At 44.8% G+C, this 17,994-nt stretch overlaps 1 protein-coding gene across 1 annotated transcript; it reads left to right on the top strand.

Annotated features, from left to right (window-relative positions):
• Window positions 1-1,413: 1,413 nt before the first annotated feature.
• Window positions 1,414-17,532, top strand: PRDM4 (PR/SET domain 4). Its single transcript, XM_058022213.1, has 11 exons — window positions 1,414-1,506; window positions 3,037-3,170; window positions 3,814-3,999; window positions 5,998-6,792; window positions 9,867-10,016; window positions 11,208-11,326; window positions 12,052-12,137; window positions 13,070-13,197; window positions 13,757-14,071; window positions 15,202-15,370; window positions 16,385-17,532. The coding sequence occupies exons 1-11, from the start codon at window positions 1,496-1,498 to the stop codon at window positions 16,692-16,694; spliced, it is 2,403 nt and encodes an 800-aa protein (XP_057878196.1). The 5' UTR covers window positions 1,414-1,495; the 3' UTR covers window positions 16,695-17,532.
• Window positions 17,533-17,994: the final 462 nt, after the last annotated feature.

Raw genomic sequence — 17,994 nt, 5'->3', positions numbered from 1 at the left:
AAAATGGAAGGTCTCCTGTCATCTTCTATTAGGGAATGCAAAACAAAGAGAGAGACTTTTGGGCTTGTAGTCATTCACTGTAGGTTCTAAGAAAAATGTGAAGTATTAGCACCAACATATGAATACGTGGGACTACACATACAAAAATGAAACAGACCTAAAGCCCCCATCACAGGATTAGCATTCCATAACAACCTGAGGACTTGGTGACTTCTTTTTTGACTCGCTGAAATAATGTTTGTGTGCCAATTCAGATAGTCAGTCAAGGTCAGGTAAGGATTATTTGGCTTGTGGAGGAGAGGTTGTGGGATATTCTTTTAGTCATGAATTACAGAGACTTGGACTTACTTTGCTTAAATGTATTCCTTTAGATGTCAGATATTTAGACTAAACCCATTATGCAGGTCCCAGTTTCAGGCCACAGACACAGAAAGGCAGATCCAAAGGGAATTCTCACACATCTCAGACACCTACTTCAGGAGGAGATGAAGCACTCTCTGCAGCAAACTATTTCTCTCCTTCAGCTACAGAGAGAGCTTGAAAAACAAGTGTATATGAGGCATTCAACTTTCTGACAAAGCCGAATGAGAGTCTGTTTCCACCCCCAGAAGAATCAATAGGTTTGTACTGAACTGAAACAACCTCTACATTTAGGCCCTTTAGATCATGGAATGATCCTCACAGATCCTACATTTAGGTTCTTTAGATCAAAAGAGAGCAGACAGAAAAATACTTTGAATTTCCTCCTGTGCAGACATCCTACGGAGGGACGGCTCATTTAATGAGGCCACTGAAGTGTCAGGCACAAGCAAATTACCAAACCCCATTACAGTGTTCCAGGAAACAGCTGTTCGCCCCGGCTCTGAAGGAACGCGGCGATTGATTCGAGCAGCGTACATGATGACTATCCACGTGTCGCAGGCGAATAGCGAACTACAAAACCTCTTGCACACATCAAGAGATTCCTTTGCCATGTCACCTTAGCCAGAATTGCACATATGATGAACCGTAATTGAACGACGATGTCCAAGAGGCAGCTGGGCACGTACGGGGTGATGGTACGGCTGAGGACACAAAACGCAGCCCTCTAATGACAGCCGATACGAGGCTGTAATGAGAAAGCAGTGAGACAGCTGGGAATATTGTGTGGGAATACTGGGTGGAACACCGGAGTGAACATCGCACCCTTCGGGAAGAGGCGGCACGGGAAGCCTCGGGCAGGGTTTCGGGGGGAGCGGCCGAGCCCCGGGGCGGTGGCGCCGCTTCCTGGCTCCGGCACTCGCCGGCGGAAGCGGCCCCGGCCCCCTCCCTGCGCCGTCCCCGCCTCCCTCCGCCTCCCCCGCCCGCGCCGGGCCCGCGCCGCCCGGGTCCCGCCCATGAGGCGGCGGCGGCGCTGGGGGTTGCGGCCGGGCCGTGTCTGGGGCCGGAGCCGGGGCCGAGGGCAGGCGGCGGGTCGGGCCCTGATGCGGCTGCGGGCGCTCCGCCGGCGGGCCTCATGCACCCCAGGTGAGCGCCGCGGGGCACCGGGCGAGGCGGGCGGGACCGCGGGGCGCACCCGGCCGAGACGGCGAGCACGGGAGGGGGTCCATCAAGCGTTCGGCGCCTCCCGCAGGCCCCGAGACTCGGCTCAGGGGCGAGGGTGGTGGTTCCCTCCCTCGGGCATCGCCATCCTCAGCAGCCGCCTGAGCCGGGGATGAAATGCCCTGCCCCGCCGGGCAGCTGGAGCCCTTGGCCCCGTCCCCGAAGAGCCGTCCCTGGCGGCGGGCGGGGCGGTGGGCAGTGCGCGGTGCCCAAGGTGGGCAGAGCCGAGGTGGAAGTCGGCGACTCCGCTTGCGGCTCAGTCCCCCGGGTGGCAGGTGGTCTGCGAGGAGCTGCCAGTGGACTCGATGTTCCTTGCGGGCCCATTCCAAGCTGAGACCTTATAATGTGAACTTGCGTGAGTTTGGTGGATTCGGCCGCTTTTCCTGGACGAGTGGTACCTTTCCTTTCCGGAGCGGCAGCCCAAGCTCCAGCTCTCCATCAGTACTGCGGCGCTTGGGCCTGCTGCTGGCAAAGGCCATGTGGGAGGCCTGGGTCAGCCTGGAGCGTGTTGCGTGTGTGGCTGCTCGGGGGGCAGCTGGTCTGGCTGGCCCTAAGAGCTGCTGGTCAGTCCTGGTGTATGGGTAAGAGGGCCGGCGTGGGCAGGCTTGGGTTAGGCACGGCTTGCAGAGTTTGACAAGTGGGAGTAGACAGTGTCTCCATGCTGTCCCCATCCCTGCGGAGTGGTTTGGGCTGCATGTGCAGCTTGAGACCCCAAAGGACGTGTGTGCTCCAAGCTGACATGGGTTCTGCCAAGGCTGAAGGTTTGGAGTGTTGGACGGTTCCTGCAGCTGCTTTTGTGGTGTGTGCCCACTTGAGCGGTGCGGTTGATCACTGAAATAGGATGGCATCCACGGTACCAGTATTTAATGTGATGGGAGCACGTAGAACCAGACTGAGACAGTCTTTTAAAACTGCTATGGCTGTTTTGTGGTGGTAACTCTTGTCACATTGGCCCGGTTTGAACTGGTGGGGAATTAGAGGTTGTGTGTCTGTTACCAATTTGAAGTGATCTTCTCCCCAGAATTTAGATTTTGAATGTGGATATGGTGTCCAGAATTCATGAAATATAAATCATGTGCTGAGTATTTCTGACATTCAGCTCGTAAATGGATCTGTTTTCACAATAGTTTAATCACAATTGCTTTTATTACTAGGAGCAAGACTTTGTTTTCTGGATGGCAAGGAAGAAACTATGTCTGATTTGTCTTTCTGAACTGTTTTTTAATCCTGATTATTGCTATCTAATATGATCAATAGGTATTGATCATGATGTGATGACCATGTGAGTGGCTGATGTGTTTTATGCTTAGCTTTTTAAGGCAGAGTTTTTATATGCCAATATCAGATTTTGAGTTTGTTTGCTCAACCTTTCCTCACCACAGTACAGTCAGTAATCAAGAATGCTTTTGCATTCTCTTTCTTTTTCCTACTCCCCTCTATGTTCCTTGTCTCCAGAATGAATGAAATGAACTTGAGTCCTGTAGGGATGGACCAGCTGACCTCCTCCTCTGTGAGCAATGCCCTGCCAGTGTCAGGAAGTCACTTGGGCTTGGCAGCGTCACCCACTCACAGCGCCATACCAGCACCAGGTAACGGGGGCGGGCCCCCCACGGGGTATTGCAGCTCCTGCTCTGTGTTCTGCTGTCACAGCAATGGTCCTAACTGGGCAGCAGTGCCCGCTCTGATAGCAAGTCATACCGCAGGTAGTGAAATGGTGCAGAGTTGGGGAAGGGAAAACCATAAATAGTTGCTTATGTGGGCAAAGCAAAAGGCACGAGTGCTTGTCAGGCTTACGCTTTAGTGGGAGCCTCGTTCGGTTTTAATGAGGTGATTGGCTCTGTGGGTGAGTAGTATCACAACCCTTTGAAATTAGGGCTGTAGCTGAAAATCTCTCTTCATCTATGTCTAATTTCTCTCAGGTGAAAAATCACTTGTATAGCAAAACTGTTTCCATAGCTCTTCTTTCCAGGGCCCTGCACAGACAGAAGTCCATTACAATTGTCAAATAGAAACAAGGCCTATAAAATGTAAAAGATCTAGCCATATTCAGGCATGCCTCTCACTTCTGTGATAACTGATCCTTTCTTTGATGCCTGGCACCTTACTTGGACAGTGCCATGCTGTATTTCCTTAGGGCAAGAGCTCCTGGGGAATTAGTAATCTATTTGTTAGCTCATGTGTTCATCAGCTCAGGGAGTTCCGTTGAATTTAAATGGGCATTTTCTCTTGCAGGCTTGCCTGTTGCAATTCCAAACCTGGGCCCCTCCTTGAGTTCCTTGCCCTCTGCTCTGTCTCTGATGCTCCCAATGGGTATTGGAGATCGAGGAGTGATGTGTGGTATACCAGAGAGAAACTACACCCTACCTCCACCACCATACCCTCACCTGGAGAGCAGCTATTTCAGACACATTCTACCTGGTAAGTGCTCTGGTGCTGATGGATTGGAACAATAAGAGCAACTGTTTTAAGAGCTGTCTGTTTCTGTCCTGAAGCAGGAATGACTGACAGTTTGACAGAGCTGTTGTTTCCTTGAGTTTGTCTGGAGACTGTTGTGCCATTTACACACTTTGATTTTCAGATTATCTGTTTCTATATTTGTATATGAAAAGAATTGCAGAGCATTTTCTGTTTAAACCTAACCTTAGATTGGTCCACCTGCTTTGATTTTAGGATTAACAGAAAACAAAGCATGCCTGGTTTCTGTCTCCAATGGCTTGTAGCTTGGAAGTTGCTTCTGTTTTTCTTGTCCTGTAGTCTGAAGCAATATTTAATATGTGCATAATGGGAGGTTACAGGAGTTCAAAGCTCAAAGAGGGCAAGACATCAGCGGTGGTGATGGGCACTTTCCCACCCATTTAACCCATGGCACATTTTTTCTTCATTTTTCTTCAAGGTTGATTTCCAAAGGCGTTAACACGCTGACTTCTATCTTGTTTGCTTTCTCACATGTGCTTTGGAGTATTAATGTAGGATTTTACATGTCAGTATGTGAAAACGCAGACATTGAAATTTTAAATGCACTCCTGGTTTTGTTTGGTAGCTAAGATTGGCAGGGTGGATGAGGTAGTTAAACTCCTTCAAGGTGACTCACTGGGTATTGCTGGTTCGGCGTGGGTTAGGAATAAACTAGCGGCCCAGGTCTCCTGTAGCTACCTGGTGACTGATGGCTGAACTTTCCAGCTGCTTAGGAGTAACCTTTCCTACTGCATTGCATGCCTGCTGCTCAGTAGACAAGGAGACTGTGCCCTAGGACCAAAGGTGTTTGCCATTTTCTGAGCTGGAATAATCTTTCTGTGATGTTTTATACAGTTCTTCTGTCAGTCGTATTGCTGCCATCAAGGATCCTCTGTGTTCAAGCCACAAGGCAGCATTGCATGCAGAAATATTTGATGCAGCTGATTAAATTAAACTGTTCATTTCTTGGCTTGTTGTGCTGCAGAAAGAGTATCTGTGTTTGCATCCTTGTAATAACAAACATATTTGAATGGAAAACTTATTGAACAAGTGGCTCATAGAGTTGAAGACTAAAAAGAAACATGCTGAGTCAGATCTTGCAGAATCTGCAGTATCTGCCTCTGTCTCTGCTGGAAATAATGTTTACTTGAATGTGCTGTTGCATTTCTTCCAAATATTTTTGTTTGTTTGTTTTTAGTATGTAAACACAGTTTAGTGTTTCTTCATATCTTAAGTTTCAAGGTTGTTTGATGTTGAGTACCTTCCCAGAACTATCAGAAAAGATGGTAGGTTTCTGATTTAAATTAAACCAAACCATTGTTTTAGGAGAAACAACATGCTTTCATGTTAGAAAAAAAAGCAGATGACTCATGAAGTCTATGAGAGAACCTGTCTTTGTCCTTCAGAATTGCAATTGATGACCTCTGAGATAGACAGTTGTGCCACTTAGTATTAGAGGAAGGAAGCAGTCATTGTTAAAACTTGAATACCTAAGCAAAAATAATGTGTGTTGGAGAATTGTTTCTGTTTCTAGCAAAGATGAACCAGGAATGACCAAATTATAGACTCCACTACCAGGCCTTCATCCTCGTGAGCTGTTTTTTGGGAATGAAAAATTAAGCCTAAAATGTGAAGAACCTCTTTCTCATTCGATCTTTGTACTGAGCAGCCTAGGTGGAATTCTGCCACGAACGTGGGTGTTCAGAGTTTGAGAAATAACTAGAGACTTGCTCTATTGGGTGGAAACTCTGAATTAGTTATCAAGTGGTACTTTGACAAGAGTGTTAGGCTGGCATGTGTTTGTAAGCCATATTTTAGAGTCCATTTTAGTGGATTTGAATTGGAGATAATGTAGAGAACATGTATTCAGGGATCTCAGTGTATCCTTCAACGGATTTTTATTCAAGATTTGAAAACTGTTGTAATCTCACTCCCTTCTTTTTCTCCCTCTCTTCCTATCAGGTATCTTATCTTACTTGGCTGACAGACCACCACCTCAGTACATCCATCCCAACACTATAAATGTTGACAGCAATCCAGCATTGTCAGTCTCCAACAATCCCTCAGCCCTGGATCCCTACCAGCCCAGTGGGACCGTGGGGCTGGAACCAGGGATTGTCTCCATGGACTCCCGCACAGTGAGCACACACGGTCCTCAAAATCTGCATCCTAGTGACAGCCACGAGGTAGCACTGGATACTACAATCACCATGGAGAGCGTTTCCAGGGTAACCAGCCCCATCTCTACAGATGGGATGGCAGAGGAGCTTACAATGGATGATGTAGCTGGGGATCACACGCAGATCCCAAACGGCTCCCGAAACCACGAACCTTTAGCCGTAGACGCAGTGGGCAGTAACTTGACATCGGACGCTGTGGGACACAGCGCCGTCATTCCCATTCACGGTAGCACTTTGGAACTCCCTGTTGTCATGGAGCCCGAGCACATTGCCGGCCGGGTGACAGGGATGTCGGACAGCACACTAAATGACCCCATCCATACTGTGGCCATGAGCACCAACTCCGTGAGTGTGGCGCTCCCTACCTCACACAACCTCGCTTCCCTGGACTCAGTAGCCTTGCATGAAGTGGGCCTCAGCCTGGAGCCTGTGGCAGTGTCTTCCATAAGTCAGGAAGTAGCCATGGGGCCAAGCCATGTCGATGTGTCTGCAGACAATCTTGCCTTTGTACCGTCATCTCTGCAAATGGAAGACTCCAATTCCAACAAGGAAAACATGGCAACCTTGTTTACCATATGTGAGTGGACATTTCGTCCTTTTTTGGGGTAGGGTTTGCCATGTAGCTGTTTGGTGTGGCTGGTGGTTGCTAGTGTTACAGATTTATGGTTATTTAACAAGTGCAAAATTTGAAACATCTGCAGTGCCAGATTAACTGTTTTGAAACAACAGTAGTTGAAAGTAGTAGGAGACGTAGGAGGATGTTTTAGCATAATTCTCTTTGTATCATTTTCATGTTGCCATGAGGTTGGAAGCTGAATCTTGGTGAAGCTCTTGATTTGGTGGATATGCTTATTATCCTTTCCAATGAGACTTCTCTTTTTATAAAGTCACATCAAAAGTGACTCTTCTTTCCCCATTAAAAATACACAACAAACATGACCACAGGCCATACTTTCCATCAAATGGGTGTAATTTTTGAGTATGACATTACATGATTTTGTAAAATTTATATTAAACCATGAACAATCATCATGAAAGTGTTGTTCTAAATAGGAAAAAAAGAGCAGAGAGGGAAGGAACTTTATAATATTTCTAATTATTCTCATCAAAGGACTTTAGTCCAGAGGTTAGTAGATCTTGTAGGAAGAAAGGAGCACTGGGTTTTGTATTGCCGGTCCTGTTATCTTTCAAGGAGTGGTGTTTGAGAACTGAGAAGTTCTCATTTGCTGGGAGAGAGATTTGCACTTTCACCTGCAGGATGTCTGGCTTACTGCCACTGAAACAAAAGGCCAGCTTTTATATTCATTTTTATTATCTGTGGTAGCGTTGCTGAGTGCTGCTCCTCATCCAGTCTGGCCCTACAACTGCCAGAACCTAATGGCTTGCTTTGCCAGGGGAACATATTTTAAGAAATTGAAAGGTACAGTGCCATGGTTAGCAAGGGAAGAGATGCAGTTTAGTGTAAAATGTCTAGTCAGTCAGACATTTGGATTAATTTGTTAAGATTTTATTCTGTGGGATAAAATACAACTTCAAATCAGGTGGGCATAGAACTATGATGAATTTACAACTCCTAGAGGAAGAGTTTTACAGTTGATGCACTCAGAGGTTCCTACAAGCATCTGTTGCAAATTGAACAAATAATGATCAAAATACTGTGATATCCAACATGCTTGTGGTGAAATAATTATTCTTCCTCTCTTAAAAGTGAGATTTGATGTGCCAGCTTTTTGTTGTTATAGTTAGCATAGTCCTAAGTTGTTTTCCAGACGATGCTCCCCTTTGGTAGGACATTAAAATGGGTGTTGCATGCCTTGTGCTTGCATGTGATTTGCAAAACAGATTCTTGACTTGGGGAGGTTTAAATTTTAACTTTTTGTTGATGTTTTTAAACTTCACCTGAATTAACAGGAATTTGTGTCCAGACAGGTGACAGCAAGGACAGGGAGTTGTTTTAGGTCCCCTTAGCGGTTTTCCCTCAGATGGCAGGAGTCGGGGCCTTTTTCAGAAAACTTTTTACTGTTCCTAAGCAGGAAATAAAAAGTGTTCCTTTGCTACAGTCCTGAATGTTTGCAAACACTTTTAAGAAGCGTTTTTTTTGGTCATCTTTGTTGACAGTTCTGGGTATCCAAATCAGAGAAATAATGACTAATTTTCTTTTTTTAATGATTTGGCAAGGACAGTAATGGAAAGTATATTTAACTTTCTGTGGAATGTGAGATTTTTTGTTTTCCAACATCTTAAAAATGTACGAATGGTTGAACTTCTCCAGGTGGAAATATCCCACGCCTAGAACTTTTCTTCCTCTGCCTCTCCTTGGAGCTGGTCCATAGACCCATAGTGGGTGTGTGCCAGGCAATGCTTAAAAGCAGCTTTTCCACACAGTGGTTCTCATTACTCAGGTCTTGCTTGTTGTTGCTTTACTCCTGCATGTCACCTGTGCACATGGAATAATGCTTACATAGCTGCAACCTAATAATTTTTTTGAGTACTTTCCTATCTGTTACTGTGTAGTTGCTCAAACTGTATTTTATATGAGGTCAAATTCTGGTACCCTGGTGTATCATTGAAGTATCTGAAAAATATCTTAAAGCGTGTAAGGATGGAACTGCTGTCTGGGCCTGCTGAAGGCTACTTCTGTGATAGGTCTTTTATACTGGAGCTGGGTCATCAAGAGGCCAAAGAGGGTCTTTGCAGACATCCTGATTAATTACCTGAACATCTTTCTTCTTCAGAAGAGTAATTATTTATCAGGAGAGTGGCTGCTGAGTAGGTGTTGGTTGTTACATCCACAGAGAATTAAAATGACATCCTTTTTCTACATTAAATTGTAATGCTATAGAGAGCATTTTATGCTGTACTTTTCCTCAAATTTATTAGACTGAAGACTTTCACTGTTTTCTTTTATAACAGTACTTCTGCTGAATGACAGGTTAGGAAAGCGATGCTGCTGATTCTTCTTGGACTTTTGTTTTTGTTGCATTCAGTGGCATACTCACCCTGCATGGGTTTGCTGCAGTGAGACCTTCAAAAGCAGCAGTGAGGTCAGGTTTTTGCTGCTGTGATTTACACATTGAATTTAAATGGAGGTTAGGGGATTTGTGGTTCATGGTCAGAAAATTTTAGAAGGATGATCTTACTGGTTCATTTGCATGGATATCCTTGAGGTTCTACATGCAAGAAGTGTTTCTGCTTAATTCCAAAAACATAACCAGTTAGAATATGTTTGGTTTTGTTAGTTGTAGATTTTTCTGCCAGTAGAGTTCATTTCACTTGTGGTCAGAGTGAAATTCGCTCCTCCATCACCAGCACTGGGGAGGTTATCATTCATTTTGCAGTAGCTTTGATGAAGAGTAGGCTCTGTATGGTTGCTCGATTCCCCTGTAGGGATAATCTGGAGTCTAGGTCATCAGTTTACCATCAGAAAAGTAGATGGAGATCCTCACATTTGATCTGAATTGGATAGAAACTGATATGTATGTCAGTGCCCACCTGACTGTAAGAACATGGTCCATATTCTTCTGAGTAAAAGCTGTTGAGTGGACAAGTTGAACGTGACAGAAGCAGCCTTTGGCAGGAGCTGAGCTGAAGCACATTGGTAGGGAGCTGTGGCATGTTGTTCATGCCTGCTGTCCCCTCCTGTCTCTGCAGGGTGCACGCTGTGTGACAAGGCGTATCCATCAGACTGCCCGGACCACGGGCCCGTCACCTTTGTCCCCGACAGCCCCATCGAGAGCCGAGCCAGGCTGTCCCTCCCGAAGCAGCTGCTGCTCCGGCAGTCCATCATGGGAGCTGAGGCGGGTAAGGATCGCATTGCTGGGCACTTCCCTGCAGCACTTGAAAATACACTCACTGCTGAAATCCAAAACCGTGGGGAGATTAATGTGGGAAAGAAACACAAGAGAGAGATGCTTCCCTCTTCTGTAATCACCCTGACTTTATATTATCCATGAGCTCCTTGTGGTCTGGTTACTGCTTAGACTTCAGCTGTACCATAGGGCTGCTGCCACAGTGTGGCACTTCTTAAGGTTAAGCAAGGTATGGGGTTTTTTTATCGTGCTAAACAGCCCAGGCACAGCTTTGATTAGAAAACAATGCAGCAATTGCAGTGGAAGCTGACAATTAGAAGTCATAGAGGAGAATTCTGTCTGCTTGGTCATGAGCTTGGTTTGCTGCCTTCTGGGTGCTCTCACTGGAGTATTGATCACAAGTGCCTCTGTTATTTTTCCCCCCCTTCATTTACATTTGGCATGTAGACTGTGACCTTGCCACTGGATGTGGACCTTGTTACTGTATTTCACGTCAGTGTCACCTGGAAATCGAAGAATACAGTGCAGTACCCTAAGGATCTGAAGGCTAGAGAAGAATGTGATTATTGGCTTGTTTAGTGATGCTGCTTGTTGAGAGTAGATGACATCTGTTCTTTTCAAGCTGCACTAGTTTCCAGTTTATTCCTAAAAGCTATTCAGTGTATTCATGTAGACCTACATATATATATATAAATGTTTTAATAATAAATAATATACATGCAGGAATCCCTCTGCCCATGACAGAAATACAGCTGCCTCTGGGGAGAAATGCAGAAGCTGCTTAACAATGCCCAGCAACAATTCTGGAAATTCCTGGGGATTAGGTAGGCAAAATGTAGTTATTGAAACTAGTATTTTCTGCTTCTGCAGAAAGTGCCATGAGACCTTTAATTGGTACAAGTGGCTAGGATGTTAGTTTTATAGCTTACTGAAAAATAAATTACTTGCTTTTGACCAAATAAATATTGGTAATGACACCAAAGCGGCTCCCATTAGTGTCACGTGGTGGTGGTGGTTCTTGTCTCTGCCATAGGTGTGTTTCACATGTGAAGTAGAAGCTTTGATGATCTAATGCATAGATATTACCTCTGGAGCATTATCTCATAAGCCTCCCACTTCTTTATTATGCATGATTAGTTATTTAAATAATTGATTTCTTCAGATTATGGTCTTCTAATGATAGGTGTGTGGACACGAGAAACCATTCCTGTGAGGACTTGTTTCGGGCCTCTGATCGGGCAGCAGAGCCATTCTCTGGAGGTGGCCGACTGGACAGACAAAGCAGCCAGTCACATCTGGAAGGTCAGTGGTGTTACAGCTCCCACAGCCTGCCAGCATGCCTTTATCTGGTGATACCACATGACAGCAACATTAACATTATCATCTTGGCTCAAAGTCAAAAGTAATGCAGTTTGTTTAATTCTTAGTATCAGCACAGCAGAGCTGTATACCTTGCAGTATGCTGGTAGTCAGTCCTGAAGAGCAATAAGCTTCTTTAATGCCTTCTCTTGTGTGTGATTTCAGTATTTGTGTGGAGTTGCCGCAGAGATTGTGTATGAATTGCTAGGCAGCAGTTGTTTGTTTGTTTTGTATCTCTGTTCATTGAAAGTTCCCCCAGGTGATGAATGTTTTGTTTTAGGAAAGTAAATGTAAAGCTTTCTTTTCCCCATCATTTCATTTTCAGAAAGTAAATCTGACCTATATAAATAAAACATGTACTGTTTGCCCAGATTTTGTTATTCACAAGACTTGGTTTGTAAGAAATGCAGCCAAATGCATTTCTGCTGGAAGGTAAAGGTGAGAAAGATGCTGATAAACACGTTTTCTGGCCTCCTGGGTAATAGAGGTCAAGGTGCCTGTGTGAAGAGGAAAGTAAGGAGTGAAAACAGGGCTGTGGTGTTGGCAGTGGCAATGGAGACTTCCTGGCTTGTTCTAGGTAAACACATCTTCTCTCAAAGAAAGAAGCTGGCTTTCACTGCATTTATTGCCATGTTTTGTCCTAAGGTTGCATTTGTCTTTCCTGGTAGATCTATCACAACGGTGTCCTGGAGTTCTGTGTCATCACAGCTGATGAAAATGAGTGTAACTGGATGATGTTCGTACGCAAAGCCAGGTGAGAGCCACCTGGACTGTGCTAAGGGGCTTTGGGTCTGAGCTGCAGGCTCATAGGCTCATAGAAAGCTGTACTGGAGAATGAAGGTTGACCTTCATTCAACTTAAGTTGACCTTGATTGTCCTTTTGATTTTAATACTTTATTTACAAAGTGTCCCTGAGTTCTTTTGGCCAAATTCCAAGCCCCACAGCCTGTGAGACCTGTGCCTTTCAGTCTATGATGAAAACTATCCAGGCTGGCCTAAGCATTGCTCCATCATGGTCCACTGAGAAGGCTGAACCTTTCTTATTTCTCTGTGACACAAAGTAGGTTTCTCCTGCAGTTCCATTTCATTGTTCCTATATGCAGGAGTCAAGAACTGTAATGTTTAATCTCCCACTGCAGTGGGGCAGACCTTTTGCTGGTTTCAGATACTGAGAACAAACATATGCAAGATACTGCTTCAAAAAATAAATGACCACGTCTTGGAACTGGTCCTCAAGAGGACTTTTTAAAGATAATGTTGCTTCATGATATTACTGATACTTTTTCCATCATGCATTCTCTATTTCTTAAGGGATATATCTATGTAAATTAATCTATGTGTATAAAAAATACATAGATTTTTGTAGTTTCTTAGGAGATCATAAACTCATTTCTCTCAGCCCACTCAAATATCTATTGATAATTTTCTCAGAAGTGTTGTGAGAAACACATAATTTGGTGGAGGATATTGGCTCTCAGGGTCTAGTTTTTCTTTCCTTTAATAAAGAAGGACAGAAGTGACAGACATACAAGTTTTTATAATATGCTGACAAGCACTGATGTTCCTATTACCTTTTTGTAGGAATCTTTCCTTTTCCCTTCCTTTTTTCTTTTCCATCCCTCTCCTCTCCCCCAAAAGGCATTACTTTTGAAGGACTTTTTTCCTTAGCTGTTGTTATTGCTGTAGGAACCGGGAAGAGCAGAACCTGGTAGCTTATCCTCACGATGGAAAAATTTACTTCTGCACCTCTCGGGACATCCCCCCTGAACACGAGCTTCTCTTCTATTACAGTCGGGACTATGCACGACAGCTTGGTAAGTAAGAGCTCTTTTTTCTTGGCTTTGCAGGGAGTATCCAGCTTGAAATCCCTTTCAGTGCCATCTCTTGGCTCTGTGACTTGGGACTGCATTATGTTCCTTCTCAGTTCCCATTGGTGCGTGTCATAGTTTCCTTCAACATTTCATTACTACAGAGTACCATAATTTAAAAGAAACATTTCCCTACGTAATTCCACTGATCAGGAGTAAAATATTTTGAAGATATTTTTTTAAGAAAAATAGTATTCTGTTCATCCAGGGCTAAGGGAGTTTTTGAGCTGAAGATAGTCCTATCCTCCCCCAGCTGGGATTGTGATAATTTAGATTTGGGTGAGCTGTGCTCAAAACTGTTCCAGAGTTTGGCCCCTCAAAACATTTTAAATGACCTACCTGAAACAGCTGGAAAGCAACACCAGACAAAGGTGAAAGAAGAGAACAAAGGTGAAAATCTCTGCCCCTGGCTTTGCTACCACAGACTAAATGTTGAAGTGGTCCTTGTTCACGGTCTGTTAGGCTTTACTGTGCCTCAGTACAAGTGATGTTTTTGTTCCCAAAGATGTCCCTGAGCATCCAGATGTGCACATCTGCCACTGCGGGAAGGAATGCGCTTCCTATGCGGACTTCAAGGCCCATTTGAGCAGCCATATTCACAACCACCTCCCCAGTCAGGGGCACAGCAGCAGCCATGGGCCAGGCCACGGCAAGGAGAGGAAGTGGAAGTGCTCCATGTGCCCCCAGGCTTTCATCTCCCCTTCCAAGCTGCACGTGCACTTCATGGGGCACATGGGCATGAAGCCACACAAGTGCGATTTCTGTAGCAAAGCTTTCAGCGATCCAAGCAACTTACGGACACACCTCAAGATCCACACAGGTGAGGGCTTTGTACAGATGCCTGTGTGAGGACAGGGGAGAGGGTGAAGTCAAGTTACAGGCCAGTAGACAGTGTGGGTATTTTTGCCTCTTTTGTTTTTTTCACTATTCCTTATTGGGAAATCACAAATTCTAATTACAAAGCTAGAAAAGAAATAAAACTGGGAGTGAAGTGCCCTCAAGTTAAGCATAGGAAGCTGTAGACTCAATAGCCAGGGATTTTAATGGACTGATGAAATATTAATGTATACACAACCACAGAATACTCAGTGGGGTGGGATTCAAGTGGTATTCAGACTTAGTCTGAACTCAGTAACATGCTGGGGTTTTAAACTATTTTTGGCAAAGAATAACAGAAGTACTGATAAGTTGAAAAATGGGATAAAACATAGAAGTTTTCAAAGGGCCACTGACATTTGTACCTGTGTGTTTGTTAGGTAAGAGAACTTGTTTTTGCAGACAAAAGCAATGCACTGCATCAAATGTGGTTGGGCTCCAGTAAGGCATCAGATACAATTCCTGTGGGAAATCAGTGAGGATAGGGATGTACTAATGTACAGTAACTAGATGGTTACCATGGTTACTGTTACAAAGGAAGCTACCATTGTTTTTACTGAAGAATTCATCTTGGATAAGACTAGTCTTTTTAAGTGTTTGCCGGAATCTCTTGGAAAATGTGCAGAGCTGCTGGGGGTGTTTTGAAATCCAGAACAAGGAGGTACAGTTGGTGTGGACAAGAAGCACAAACCCCACCTCACAAGAAAGGCTGGCTGACCACAAGCATGGAGAAACAAGCAGCAGTGTTTAGAAGGATGATGTGCAGAAAGGTGCACTAGCGCATCAGTGATTTGAAACGGTGTCGTGGCATTGGGGGCATGGAGTATGGGATGAAAAGCTTTGGGAATTATGAAGTCAGCTGTCTGTTTTTTTGCATAGCTAAATATAGATTGGAACCAAGTAGGCCTTTATGCTGAGTCTGAAGGAACTGCAGGAGAAAACAAGTCCTGTTCACAAAAAATCTGCCTTTCGTCACGGTAAAATTTAATTTTTCAGCAATGGTGAGGGTTGTTTGCTTACTGCATTTCTTGGGACACCAAGTGTTAATCTGTGGGTGTCCCTGTGTACTCCTAGGTCAGAAGAATTACCGCTGCACCCTCTGTGACAAATCGTTCACGCAGAAGGCTCACCTGGAGTCGCACATGGTCATTCACACCGGGGAGAAGAACCTCAAGTGCGATTACTGCGAGAAGCTCTTCATGCGCAGGCAGGACCTCAAGCAGCACGTGCTCACTCACACACAGTAAGTGACTTCACAGGAGCTGTTGGACTGGCCAGTGCGAGAAATAATGAACAGCCCAAGACAGAATCTCCAGTTTGCAAATAGTTTGGCCTAGGGAGCATAGGTGGGTTCATCCTCTGAAATGACAGAGGTCAGTTCTAGTGTCTGCAGTATTTCCATGACACAGTAAATTTGAAGTGTGCTCCTTGTGTTGTGAAATGGCAGTCTGGAGTGTTCATAATTTTGAAGAGAAAGAGGGGTTGTTTGATTTATATTTCATTATTTGCTGAGAACTGATTCCATGTCCCAACGTGACCAAAAAAGACAAACTTCTCAGTGCTGTTGTCACTGAGGACCCTGTTAGTGAGCTCCACCTGTTTGCTGTAGGGGTGTGGTGCCACCCTTCCCAGCCCTTTGCTCCCCTTCCCAGCCCTTTCCTCCCTGCAGGTCTCACTCGCATGCTTGCTCTCCCACTCCTCCTGTAGGCAGATTCCTACCCACAGCCCTCTGCCAGGCCAGGTCTTTTGCTCTGAGAATCTCTCCATCTTGTTCATTTATTCCCAAGCCAAGGTCCTCCTTAAAAGCTGCTTGCCAAAGCTAGTCCCTTTGCTTATTTCATTTTCAGCATCTGGTTTTTGTACTCACTTAGAATCCATTGCTGCTTCTGTCATGCTGCCTAGGAGCCAGTGTAGTGCAGCCAGATGAGTGAGAGAGAGGCAGACAGAAACACAGACTTGCTCTGCTGCTTGTTCCTACCCGCTGCTGAGAGGTATTTTGCAGTGTCATTACAGAATGTGTTGCAGTCTGGTAAGCTCCTCTGCATTTACAGACCGAGGGTTGTTAAAATGCAGGAGCCTTGTTTCCTTACTTGTTCTTCCTTGCCTCCTCCCCACCTGCCTTTATGTAGGGTGGGAAGGAAACTGACCTTTTCATCAAGGGTGGTATCTCTCTCCTTGCTAGAACGTGGACCTTAATCAGCATTTTAATACCAGCTGTCTTGTGGCAGGAGCAAACTCACTTTTTTGTGTTTTGCAGAGAACGGCAGATCAAGTGCCCCAAGTGTGACAAGCTGTTTCTGAGGACAAATCACCTGAAAAAGCATCTCAATTCACATGAAGGAAAGAGGGACTATGTCTGTGAAAAATGCTCCAAGGCTTATCTAACCAAATATCACCTCACTCGACACTTAAAAATATGTAAAGGCCCTACATCCAGTCTGTCAGCCCCAGAGGAGGAAGAGGAGGAGGATTCAGAGGAGGAATTAATAGACTCTATGAGGACTGAAGACTGTAGGATTAACAATGGCGTCTATTCAACAGGTGATGTTCTCTCTGGACACAAATGAAGAAGAGAGGGAAACTTTCTTGGATATTACTAGTAGGGAAGGAAAAAACCCTCCTCCTTGTTTCCCCAGTCACCAGTGTATGTCAGGTGAGGAGTTTTCCTTCTGTTTTTGTCTCCACACTACCACCACTTAATATAATCTGTAGCCAGAACACTGAACAAGACTGGACCATGCACGTACGAGTGAAGAGTTGCTAAGAAGGAAATGTAAGGCAAGATTTCTTTCACACATGCTGTGCATACTTCTCCAAATCACTCAGATGAATCCATCCAGTGCCAGGACACGTGACACACCTCGCATAGCCCTTTGAGCAAAGAGCCACGAACCAGAAATGTAGCTGAGGGGTTGCAGTGACCTGTAAGCCAGCTGTCCTTAACTGCCCAAGCTGTGACATGAAGAGAAACAAGGAAAAAATGATGGTGGAACTTTTTAAGTGAAGGATGTGGTTTGGCACAAAGCAAGGACTTCTCAATGCTCAGGTTTCCATCTTAAAACAAAACCTTTTGGTTAAAAAAAAAAGGCCAGTGAAATCAGCACTTCCATACAAAGTATCCCACTACAGAAAATCAGACATTGGTTTTTGGAGAACAGTTATCCCCTCTTCTCCCTCAAGTTCACAGCCCACGGAAGCAGGTGAAGAGATAAAAGACTGTATGGACTCAGTAAGGAAGGGGCTTACAGACGATCAGGCTGTGTTTACAGTATATGTTACTTCTTGTGCTGTAAACCTTTTACCACCTAGAAACATGGGAGGTTTGCTGCTAATACTATTTATGGAATGAAGATTATTACATTTGGTTGTTCTTTTAAAATAATTAAAAATGTGGCTCTTCTCTAATGTTCTTTTTTAATATTTACATATGCTGAAAAAGACTGTTTCCATTTCTGATAATGATGCTAAGAGAAGTAATACCACCTTTTAATCATCTGCCTCTCCCAGGCTTTCCTGGGACATGGTATGTGTAGGAGGACCTCCATGAACTCTCATTTGCTGTGTCACTCCTCTGGCTGTGCTGCAAAAGAAGATTGAGCTGTGCTCTGTTCTCTGACAAGGTAATGGGAGGTTCCCTTGGAAAAGAGGCTCTGCTTTGGGCCCTAAATGGCCTAAGCTCTCCCTGTATGCTGCAGTTTGTAGAGCTCCCAGGGTTCTTAAAACCTGAAAATGCTTGCCTCAGATCAGTGTGTGACCAAAAAGATCCAGAGAGACAGGTGCTGCGATCTTGGTGAATCCAGGGAAATACGTGTTGCTTCCAGTAATGCAAGTTCTCCCAAAACCAAAAAGCAACTTTGAGAGCTACAC

The sequence above is a fragment of the Melospiza georgiana genome, chromosome 4 (genome assembly GCF_028018845.1).
Source record: "Melospiza georgiana isolate bMelGeo1 chromosome 4, bMelGeo1.pri, whole genome shotgun sequence".
NCBI classification, from domain to species: Eukaryota; Metazoa; Chordata; class Aves; order Passeriformes; family Passerellidae; genus Melospiza; species Melospiza georgiana.
Note: the sequence above shows the minus strand (reverse complement) of the source record. Positions and strands in the feature narration are given on the sequence as shown.